At 42.8% G+C, this 12,149-nt stretch overlaps 1 protein-coding gene across 1 annotated transcript; it reads right to left on the bottom strand.

The window, feature by feature from the left end:
- Nucleotides 1-5,971: 5,971 nt before the first annotated feature.
- On the bottom strand, nt 5,972-11,728 carry dnaja2b (DnaJ heat shock protein family (Hsp40) member A2b). Its single transcript, XM_076733392.1, has 9 exons — nt 11,568-11,728; nt 10,290-10,349; nt 9,650-9,873; nt 9,471-9,551; nt 9,186-9,319; nt 8,871-9,067; nt 8,570-8,714; nt 7,746-7,873; nt 5,972-7,640 (listed from the first exon to the last, which is right to left on the bottom strand). The coding sequence occupies exons 1-9, from the start codon at nt 11,643-11,645 to the stop codon at nt 7,452-7,454; spliced, it is 1,236 nt and encodes a 411-aa protein (XP_076589507.1). The 5' UTR covers nt 11,646-11,728; the 3' UTR covers nt 5,972-7,451.
- Between the last annotated feature and the right edge of the window lie 421 nt (nt 11,729-12,149).

Raw genomic sequence — 12,149 nt, 5'->3', positions numbered from 1 at the left:
CTTCTTAATTTCACATAAGAGTGAGAGAAACCCAGTGACTTAATATTATTTTCATCAATACTAAGACTCAGTATTGTTACCTCCAGCTCTACTGGGACCTCCAGCTGCAAAATGCTACAAACCTCAACACTCTCTATGTGACAGACGAACCTGTTATCGGCGATCCTCTTGTGCTGAACCACCTGCACCAAAGCACAGACCAAAATACTTTCAAACAAGCTCACAAGCAATCAGATTCAGGATCTGTACAGTCATGCACATGGGATACAGACACTTTACAGGTATGTGCTTGCAGTGTGGCTGATGTTCTCTTATGTGGGAGCAGTTGCTCTTTCCATTTATATTACATTTACTTTCCACACACAGAGGGAGAGACAGGTGGTGAAGAAAGAGCTGTATGGGAGTGTGAGGGCTGTGAAGAGGCTAAAGAAGGCAGCCAGGCAGCGCTGGGCCAGGTGAGCACATCACACATCACGTTTAAGAAGCTGCTTCAATACAACTCAAAATAAAGGCACTTTACATGAGTGTGTTTTCCTTTTTATAATACAGCACTTGATACTTTGACTCTACCACAGTACAGAATTTTTTTTTTTTTTACTTCACCACATTGTATTTATGTGAAGGATTGTGTTTCCTGTTATTTTGCAGATTGAGGTTATTCATGCAAAACAAACAGTAAGATAAGCTGAACATATAATGCAATGGCACAGTAAAACAGCTGTTAGACTTATAGCCACATTGCTCACTTACAGTATTACAATGCTGCATGTTTGAGAAAGCCATGATTCAAGACCTGAAAAGCACTAAATTGGTACTTTTACTTTTGATACATTATTGCATTTTAAGGCACATTTTCTCGCCTTAAGTATTTTTTAAATATAGGACATTTACTTTAAAAGGAGCCTATGTAAAAAGTGGCAACTATGGAATAATATTAAATGCTACAACATGTTGCAACAGTGGCACAAGTAGAAATAAATTCACTGAGTCAGTGAACTGCAGTGTATACAGTATATCTACCTAAAGTTTGCCAACATCAGCTAACATAAGATACTGGTTATAAAAGACCAAGTAAGGCCGTGGCACCAAAGTGAATTGATTTGAGCAATGATGCATTTTATTGCAAATTAATTCAACTATTAGTTTCTTTGAGGAGGAATGTGTTGTTTCCTCTTCAAAAGACACATAGTATCAGTTTTTATCAGTTATTGTCCCATTTGCTTTAAGTAAAAGATTTGCATTTTTTACCGCATAAATTAATTAATAACTTTATGCTTGATTACTGTAATGTGGATGTTGATATGTGTTTGTGTTTGTTTTGCTAGATTGGCATCAGAGGGTGCGCAAAGTATATTATTGCCCTCTCCCTGGCAGGGCCAAACCCCAGGGGTTAGAGGTCAGGCCTGGGGCTGTGTCACCCTGTCAGACGTCCTCCTCTTGGTGGAAGTGAAGTATGATGTGGTGACCCACTTGCTCTACACAGAAATGCTCCAGGAACACTACAGTAAGGAAAAGTTTGTGTGATCCGTCATCACAATAGAACACAGAAAACAGTCTCAGAAGTCCAGATACAACTTACTCAGCATCATGGACCCTGGTCCAGAGGCTTCACATTCCTGTTTTTGTGTGCTTGTGTGATACCACAGCTCTGAGTATCTGGGAGACCATGCTGCCATGGCAACAATGCAAGGAAGAGGAGGGGCTGGAGGATCTTGCAGAGGAGGCTTTGGAGTCAGGTGACATGCTCCGTTTGGCTGAGCTGCCTGGAGCATTCAGGATATACAGGTAACACCCATGCACCAGGTTATTATTGGAAATTTCACATGAAATGAAAACTAAATATACTGAAATGTCTTAAATAGAAAAGAAAACAACTAAACAATGCCCATTACAATACAGCAATGTGTCTTGGTTCCACAATTAACTAAACAGAAGTGAAAATACAGCAGGCCCCACCTGCCATTTTTCCTTAATGAACATCAAGCGAAAGCATCATAATGAAAATAACTCTCCTGCAGGGCCAGCCTGCAAGCCAGAAACCGGCCTGAGTCCAGGGAACAGTCATGGTCTGCCGTTTCACTGCTGTGCGAGTTACACACATTTCGTCAACAAGAAAGGGACACTCTAACAGTTCTGAGAGAGCGGTAAATATGTCTGTAACACAGCAGGTGCAGATCACACACATTTTAACCTGTTGGAAGTGAGTCACTGGTAGATCTGCACAGCAAAAAAATCTAAATAATGTGAGGTCCAACATGTATCCACATGCTTGATTTAAGGACACTCCTGTGATAATCTTATTGACTTACTGTGTGCTCTTGCTCAGCTTGTGCTCAAAGCAACTAATGTAAGAAATTCTTTGCAAATACATTTTTATTCCAGACTGGACACACATGGATTTACAGTGTATTTGCCTCTCACCAGGTCTGGAAGGAGCTGATTCATTAATCTTTTGCCTTCCAGGCTTGACGGGGAGAGTCTGACACTGTTGTGTCTATACATCAGGTTGGCAACTCTCAGAGCTCAGAGAGAAAAGATGTCCTACTGCGCTCTTCTGGCAGCTCGGCAGTCTTGGGAGACATGGTGAGCCAACAAACACTCATAGTGAAAATAAGAGTTCAACACTGGAAATGATAAACGCTTCTTGGTCTTGGTTTAAGCTCTCTGCACACTCAGTTCCAGCTGCATACTGTGTGTCCCTCATGTATCTGTTCAGGCCACATGTTAAGAGTCCATGCAGAGCAGATCAGGCAGCCCTGTGGCTACATGGTGAAGAGGAGGAGCAAAAGAAAGACTTTATCTCACTGTCACCACAGCAGGTATTGCGAATCTGCTTATGGGCCAATAACTCTGAAAGATAGGCAGTGCATGCTAAAAAGAAAACACTACAGTGGTTTTATCAGCAGCAGAAAAAAAAACTTTGGCTCTGTCATGACAGGCAGTGCTGCAGTTGCTGGTGCTGACTCAGGAGCAGGAGAGGAAGCACCTGGTCAAGACGCTCCATGGAGTCTCTCTAGAGGATTTGCAAGAACCAGGTTGCAGAGTGCCCCCAAAAGAGGGTGAAGCAATATATTCCTCTTTCTGTTGTGTGTTTGTCAGGATTGTTATTCTTTTGTGCTCCTCTCATCCTCTATGTCCCATCTTTCTTGTTTCCTATGCAGATTGTCATGAGCAGGGTGATTTAAGAAATGTCTGTTTAAAAAGGCTGAGACAAATCCATGCTGACCTGCAGACACAAGAGACTCAGACTTCTTTAGAACAAACAGACCCACAGCCACAACACCAGCTCCAAATGCAGGCCCACATGAGCAGTAAACCAGCAATGTGGTCCCAACACCAACTGGAGGATTGTTCCCTGCTCCTCTTGACCCATCTCATGGAGCTCCAGGAGATCCAAGCTTCTGCAGTCCTGCCAGTCCTGATGGACAAGGTGAGTCAAGACAACCACGGCATCCAATCAAAAGATTCCGCAATAACACACGTTCTTTTTTGTGTCTGTTAAGAGTGTGCATCATGTCCAAGCTCTACGAGAGGAGTATGAATCTGAACTTCAAGGACAGCGCTACAACAACCCACTCCAACTCCTAATGTCAGATGCCCCTCTTACTTCAGGCTCTATACTCACTCCTATCCCAAACTTCACGGAAAATAGCAGCAATAAGAAAATCGCACCTCAGTTCTGCTGCAGTGGACCAGTCGATGCTCAAAACGGCAGTGGTGGGCCAGCTGAAGCTCCGGCAATCAATTCAATCAGAAGTGACAGTCGAGAACTGAATGGAGAGGAAGCTGCAGATGGGACTGATAGGCAGAACGTCTGCACAGGTACTACACACACATGCGTTCATTGATTACCATACACTCACAGATACAATTACAAAACTCTGCATTACCCAGGTTGTGGAGCAGCCATGGAGGACCTGCCGTACTTGGAGATCTTGTGTGTATCAAATGCAACAAGTAATGGTCATCAGAGTTTCGCTGCAGAAGGAGGGAACCAGGTAGAAGACAACAGTGCAACAAAGGGTCCGCAGAGCTATGAGAAACAGGGCTCACTGATCGCCCTTGCTTGGAGCAAACCACCAGAGGAGGACACAGACTATGAGGCAGAGGCTGCAGGACAGAGCCAGGATGATGAGAGCTGTTTGAAGACCCAAGTCGAGCCAGGTGACATAAACAGCACAGCTGAAGACATGCAGTGTGAGGAGACTTCTGAAGAGAGGGAGAGAGAAGACCTGAAACACACTCTGTTCCAGTCTGATCCCAAAGGTCATCCTGACATACAGTCTGCAGACCAGCACTGCAGCACAGTCACACAGGTACTCTGTTAGTGTAAAGCAGATCATACAATTCTGTATTGCCATGTCATGCATCTGATTTTTTTCCTTTTATATTCTCATAAGTTGACAGTTGAGAAGAGAGTGGCGGTTGATCAGGCAGAGCAGGGAGAAGCTGTGTCTGAATGTGACCTTCCAACACATGCTTCGGTAGCAGAGACCCTGCAGGCTGCACAGCCACATCTCTTGGTTGACCCTCCAGAGATTAAGCAGCATGCTGGTGACCTCTGCTGTGGACTAACCAATGAGACAGCTAATGTGGAAAGAGAAGAGGTTAAGGGGGGACTCTATCCCACTGCAACAGAGTCAGGGCCATGGGACCTGAGAGGGCCTGAACCCACTCATGCTGAGAATCAGAAATATAATCCACAAGCCACGGTAAATCCACCACTATATGTTTACACAACCAGTGCTCATGATTTGTGCACATTATTCAAGTATTTTGAAGCAGCACCAACCAATCTGCTGTTTCCTGTTGTAAAGGTTGTCCGCAGCCCTGCAGAGAGGGAATCCACAGTGATGGAGAGAGAGAGAGCCAGAGAACCGGTTTCAGCAATGGAGAGAGAAAGGACAATGCGCAACCTGGTGGATATGCAAAGAAAGGTCGAGCAGAGGCAGCAGAGAGACAGAGAGAGACAACTGCTAAGGGTGAGAGGAAGGTGTGGAAGAAGAGTACAACTTCATTTACCACAGAAAGGTGAATAAAGGGGTACTGAGAGAGTTTTCTGGTCATTGTGAGAGGGAGAGGTCACTCTGTCGGTCTTTCAGGTTCAGGAGCGTCTGTCCATCATCCAGAACAGAAAGGCGGAGGAAGACCTGCTTGGCTTGAAGCACACAGACAGGCTCAGGCACCTCACACAAGATCTACCACAGGTAAAAAATACTGTAAATTGAGGGATTCAGTCTGCATACTTTTTTTATTGTCAGCATTATTCTTGTATTTTAGGAGGATAAGAACCAGCAGAAGACAGTTGTCAGAGAGCGACTGGAGCAGCTGAGAAGAGAGCGATCTTGTGTCATGCAGTCCAAACGAGACAGGTACGAGGCACGCCTTCAAATTAGACAGCGAACACAACATTAATGTTAACCACCATTCCCTCTGTATTTCTGGTGTAATTGTAATTTTGCATGATCTCATTTTATTCTGTAAATTGACTTTAATCAGTTTTTAAATATCATTCAGATGCTTTGCTTTGCCTATGCAAAGCACTTGTCTGTGTTTGAAATGTGAAATATAAATAAAGCTTGCCTTGGCTTTTTTTTAATCCTTTAGGAATACTGCGGGATTTAAGGAACTCCTGGGTCCTGTAGCTCTCCACAGCAGAGAAACAGATGACGGAGCAGACTGAGAGATTACAGCTCTGCAAATTCTTGTCTTCTTAAAAAAGGAATTTTAAGTACATGACATATTCTTCACGATGGTTGTCAACATTGTCCAACATGTGACTTCCAATCACAAAATACAACAAATGTGTGGCTTTCTAATGATTTAAAATCTATTGAGTTGCATCGTTTCACAGATAGCATTCTGATTTGTTATCAGTGCAGACATTTCTGTTTGCGGTCATCTCACCACACGTAAAACCTCTCCATAACGCAGGTTGTGCATATGAAAAAAAAACAGATCTCAAACTTAGTGACTGTGTATTATACAGTTTAATTATCATCTTGACAAACATAAGCATCAACAGTAACGTCATTTATCAATGACCCCCTTCAGTTGTGTACACATTATCCCCCTGTAGCTAAATTACATACACAATGAGTCGCAGAGGTGCATGTTAACAGTCTACAGAGGTTCCATCAACTCACCTTCAAGTGAACGCAACATTTATATTGGCACTGTTGGCCATAACTCACTTGTGTAAGAAACAACATGACTAAACGAAGGACACTGCTGTAGACTCCGAATGCACCTATGGACTGGGGCCGTATTTATTTACAGGTCTATGGGAATGGAAATATTGTAACATGTCAAAGGATTCGGCTAACAACTCTACGATGGGGAGATATGTATAATACAGAGGGGTGGTGCGGGCCCAGTGGGTTTCCTGCGAGAGAGGACGATCTCTCGGTCCTGGTGAGAAGAGGGAAAATGTCTACATGGGAGAGATTCTCAACAAATAAACATTCTGTTTTTAACTCTTTGACTATAGTGTCCACTCACACTGCAGTCCAACACAAAGCAGGAATACCTATCACCCTAATAAGCCAGAACATTCCACAGCGGCTCACACACTGAGCCACTGCATCGCACACATACAACACAAGTGATGTCCTCATAGTCAAATGAGGAGTACACAAGTTAAGTTCAGTGGCCTCGAACGCACTAACATTCAAACCAATAGAGAAGCTAAATTTCTAAGCTAAGAAAACATGATGCCTGGCTGACAGTTGCTATACTCAGGTCTTTGATATTCTAAAAATGTGACAGCTGGGGACTACACAGTCCCTTTTTCAAAATACAACAGTTCACTTTAGGGGATGCAGTGGCTTAAACGTGTGCGGCTCTCAGCAGGCTGTGCAGAGGACACACTTTTAGAGCCGTAATCAGGTCAGCTCTTATGATAGCAGGGCACGTTGACAGCAGTGACACTGAAATTTAAACAGGTGTGGGGGTCAGATTTCTCTGTAGTGTCCGGACCCTGGGTCTTCATGTGCAAGATCTTCAGCAAGACAGCAGCATGCGCTTGTGTGTGATAGACTAAACTACACCTTATACAAGATAGTCAACAATATTTGCATTTTATACACTAGACTGGTGTTTCCCACAGTGAAAGGTAAAAGCCTAGGATGAAAACAGGGAGGTCCGAGTCAAGTTCAGTCAGTGAACCTCTGAGACTGAGACCACCTTCTTGCTGGAGGCTTTGATGAGCACTAATGTCCATAAACACAAAATGGTCATCTCACATCCAGCATATCTCTGACTTATGGGCACCATGGAACTGAGGAGGGTCGATATATGTGTGTGTATTATCTCTTTTTCATGGGAATCATGAAAGGAGAGAAATGTGCATGTATGCGCATCAAGTCTTGAATGGTGTTAGCAATGGGACTCAAGGGATGTTCATGTATTTATGCGTTTATGTGTATGCATGTCTTTCTGAATGAGTCTTTCTATTGGTGTGCGCACTGCACCCCTGGGCCATGGTGACCCCCTTCCTCATCAGAACTATCATTGTAGGCCTCTCTCCTGGCTCCACCTCCTGACCCTTGACTCCTATCAAAATCTGTCAGGTCAACCTCCTCCGCATCTGCAGCGATCACGGGATTCTCAGCACGAGCAGGCAGCAAGCACTCAAGTTCCTGAAAGATATTAATTGGCATAAAAAAAAAAAAAACGAAACCACAATTATTCAAGATTAATGGAATTAAAACTGCAAATCAGGATGTTTAATGATCACAACTCACATTGAGTTTATCAGCATCAATCCAGTTGTTTTCAGGGAACTGGACATCAAACTTGACGTAAAGGTCTCCCTTCTCAAACGGGTTTCTGTACTGAGGCATTCCTTCTCCCTTCACCATTCGAATGCAGCCTGCCAAACAAAAACGCATGAATAAAAGGCCAAATAAGAATCTTATGATACATTATGAGGCCTCGGATTCTGTGTGCACCTAAACCTTTCAATTCACAAGCTGTGCACAATGTATTGTGAGATAAGCTAACAGAAATATAAGGCATTTAAAAACTATGCTTTAATATGTACACTACCTTCATTTGGGAATGTTATTTTAATGCTGCAATAACAATTGGAAATGGAAATGTATGTGCATACTTGGGTTAAATAAAATAACATTTTAACTATAGTTTGTGGTGTATTAGAGACACCTTAAGTATTTACCAGGAGACTACAGATCTTTTAGAAACAATAAGATGGCTTGTTAGCTGCAGAGAAAGTAAAAATAGCTGCTACATTGGCCATTTACCAGCAATTGGGCTCGCGGCTGATGTTTACTTCTCACTGTGCTTAGTTCTGCAAGCAACATTTCCATTATTCCATGTTTAAGTGGATCAGCCTGCACTCCATTAGTGTCAGTGGACTGCCTCTCCAAAATCAGTTTTTTGGGTATTTTTTTAAAAAACACTTTTAATCTGTTGTCCCGAAAACAAAAGTCGGCTCCACCACCCCCTTCATAGCTGCAGTAAACGGTAAATGTAAAAACTATCATCTTTTGTTCACATATGAATCATGAAAGAGATAAAATCATCTGTGCTATGACGACATGTTTACCTGGCTCGATGATCTTGCCAGGAGGGTATTTGACAAGCAACTGGCGTCCATCAAGGTGTGTGACAGTCATCTGGAAGCCACACAGAGCCTCAACCAGGCCGATACGCTGGACCATGTGAAGGTCACTGCCATCACGGCGGAATTCCTGATACAGATTGACATGCCACATTTGTTGTTTTTAAGTTTCATTATAACATGTTGGTCAACTAAATCTACAAACTTCTCCTAAATATTATCTTCTTGTCGTGATAATAAAGTAACTATAGCTGAACAGTCAATATCAGAAGCCACTTGTTTATACCTCATGTTCTTTCTCTTGCAGCACCAGGACTATATCTCCGGGTTCGACGCCTGGTGCTTGGTCAGCTTCCCCAGAGAATGTGATCTTCTGTCCATGTCTCATGCCTTTGTCCACATGCACCTCCAGAAGCTTGGTCTCCTTACAAACCTTATGACCCTCACACTTTCTGCACCGGTCCTTCTCATTTATGACCTCACCTGCACAAGCACACATACAGAGATTGGACAATTTCAAAATGCTGTTGTGCTCATTATTGTATACTATCAATGTATTTTTTAATTACTGCCAGTGTGTGGATGATTATGGACATATTACCCTCTCCATTGCAGTCTGTGCAGACTGACTGCATCTGTTGGACCATCCCAGGGGCCAGCTGCCTAATCATGATTCTCATACCCCGTCCTCTGCATGCCACACACTTCTGCACTGCTCCAGCTTTACCCCCCTGACTAAAAGGCAAACAGTAAAGCATCAGCATTGTTAACACAAAGAAAATTCCTGTGACCACATACCATGTTTGGTCTGGGTTTTGAAATTATGAAGAATATGCTGAGTTTTTTTTTTTTTTTTTTAATGATTAAATGAAACATTCAAACTTACCCATTACAGGCACCACACAGCACATTCTTACTGAGCTGCAGTTTGGTGGTTTTGCCATTGTAGAGGTCTTCAAGAGAAACTCTGTGTGACAAAAGAGTCATGGGATGTTATGTGCAACAACACTTTATATTTGAACCACCCACCGAAACACACAAACTGCATGTAAGTAGCACGCTTACTTCAGAGGGTGTACCATGTCATCTCCTCTCCTCTTGCCTCCGTTGCGTCCTCTGCCCTGTCCCATGAACCCAAACAGTCCTCCGCCAAAAATGTGAGAGAAGATATCATCCATGCCAGGCCCTCCACCTCCTCCCTCCCGTAGCCCCTGTTCTCCATAGCGATCATAAAGCTCCTTCTTTTCTGGGTTTGTCAGAACCTCATACGCAAAACTGATCTCTTTAAACTGGAAAATGAAAAAAAAAAAGATCAGACAGCTTGACAAAGAATAAAAAAAAAACAACAGAACATGCCAGCAAAAAGGGTCAACTAGTTTTTGTGTTTGATGAGGCCCTCTTTAAAAGTAAAAAGAACGAAGACAGATGGTCTAGTCTCTTTTGTCACCTTCTTGCAGAATCTGAGAAATGCGGTTACAGAGCACTGCAAATCAAAAACTGAAGCACTTCTCTCTAAAGAAAAGCAGCTTCATGTTCGGTATTCTGATCTGAACCTTACTTTACTCATCAAAGAGCTGGGCTGTGTGATGATGACAAACTAAGCTGACATCCTCTCTTGGTCCCAATTGTTGATCAACTGAGCGGCTGCTGCTCTGTTGCTAACTGTGTTGCTGCTTTTACCGTGACATGCTTTGGTGAATCATACCTTGTCTCCAGCATCAGGGTTCTTGTCGGGATGGTACTCTTTGGCCAGTTTGCGGTAGGCCTGCAATAAATAAAATATCAGCATGAACAAAGCTGTGTGAGCGCCCACAGATCAGGTGCAAATTGTGCTAATTACCTCTGAGGGCAAATGACTAAGTGCATTAACTGTCCTTGCCAGCCTTACTAGCCAAAGGCTTGACTTGTACACATGCTGTCAAAAACATCAGGACACCAGGACACATGGCTGCCTTTGACATCTCAAGACACTCAAATCCATGAATTTCACACTAAGCGCACTTCATTTTGACATAAAAATGTTTCGACAGAGAATCACACTGTCGCTAGTCGCTGTCACCCAGCATGTTAAATTTGCTAATCAAAAAACTGGTACGACAAGTTATACGGTAGCGTTCAACAGTGTATAGTGTATCGAGGCATTTCATTGATTTAAGTTACAGAATACTGACTAAATACAGAGGAGATCATAAAGGTATGGTAAAATATCTCAAGTCATGTTTTGCGAGGGCCCTAGGTTTGCCGATTATAAACAATTCGTTACTGTCTAATGGTTGAATTACGTTTGGAGTACACGGCGACATGAATGCTGGCTAACAAATACGTTAAGTACACAGTAACGTTAGCTAAACGACGAGTGAAATTAACATGAGCTCGTAACCACCACACAAGTTTACTGTTTAACGTTAACTCGAAATGAATTGAACGCTAGGTTTAGCATTGCCGAATGATAGCTTTACGCAAACGCCGTGATCACAAGATCATATTTCTTTTCTTGGTATTTTTAGCTTGATGAGCTATTTGGCAAACCTAAGGCTACTTTCAACGTTACTACTCAATTTGGCGAAGGCTATTTGCTGGAATGTAGTTATCATCTAGTAACCGGCAAGCTATCACACTCGTGGTCACCAGTGTATTTCTTGGTTTTGGGGTAGGCTAACTCCATCCTTCTAATTTAGCCCGAGATGATGAAAATGTCAATGATTACCAGTATTTCATCAACACCAATGAGTAACGTTAACTGTAATTTTCTTCAAAAATGCCGTGCCACGAAGCACTGAACAGTTATTTATGTTAGCTAGCTTACCTTACTGGCTAGGTTAGCAAACTCGCAAGCTGCTGCTGAGCATCTTAAGCTAGCGCTCAGGAAACTAGCTCACGTTGATTAGCTTCTTTCTAGGCCACATTTCACCGGTGACCCCTATTTCTTTTTTATTCTGTTCATACTCTTACAAATTTCCTTTTCTTTTAATATGGTACTTACCTTTTTCAGTTCATTTTCAGAGGCAGATGGTGAAACTCCAAGGATGTCGTATAGCTTCGTATCCACAACATTCGCCATGATGCTAACCGGCTATACAGAAAGACCTTCTGCAGAGCTGAGGGAGAGCCGACGCAAGATACACCGGCTGGGACTGTCCAGGGTTGCCAGATACTACTACGACAGACACAAACACCCTCCCGGAAACAGATACCAAAAAGCTGCACCCATGCTATTGCAAAAACAGCTACATGGCTTATGTTTTTATATTTAATGCATCGTTACTTTTATTATGTATTGAACAAAATGGCACGTTATACACACCCTTTCCCATTCGGAACGTTTTTATTAATACTGATATCAATGCTGTAACATCATGGTAAAATGCCCATACATATGAGAGTAGGTTGAAATGACTGTAAAGTTATTGTCAAACCCTTGCTACAAACAATTATTCCAATTTGTCCACTGGCCACCAGAAATTACATGGGTATGTAGATAAGGTGGGATATTATGTGAGAAGGTGTTAAGGGCCGTCTTAAAAGTGGGCCACACAGCACTGAAGTTCAGGCTCCCTGTTAGTGG

Source organism: Chaetodon auriga, chromosome 6, assembly GCF_051107435.1.
Source record: "Chaetodon auriga isolate fChaAug3 chromosome 6, fChaAug3.hap1, whole genome shotgun sequence".
NCBI classification, from domain to species: Eukaryota; Metazoa; Chordata; class Actinopteri; order Chaetodontiformes; family Chaetodontidae; genus Chaetodon; species Chaetodon auriga.
Note: the sequence above shows the minus strand (reverse complement) of the source record. Positions and strands in the feature narration are given on the sequence as shown.

What these genes read in the sequence shown, in the direction of transcription:
- dnaja2b (XM_076733392.1), bottom strand. Translation starts at nt 11,645, where the DNA reads ATGGCGAATGTTGTGGATACGAAGCTATACGACATCCTTGGAGTTTCA. An exon ending in ACCCTGATGCTGGAGACAAG is followed by an intron (nt 9,874 to 10,289) that starts GTATGATTCACC and finishes TTCATTTTCCAG; the next exon opens with TTTAAAGAGATCAGTTTTGC. An exon ending in CTGTGTGGTGCCTGTAATGG is followed by an intron (nt 9,320 to 9,470) that starts GTAAGTTTGAAT and finishes TTTGCCTTTTAG; the next exon opens with TCAGGGGGGTAAAGCTGGAG.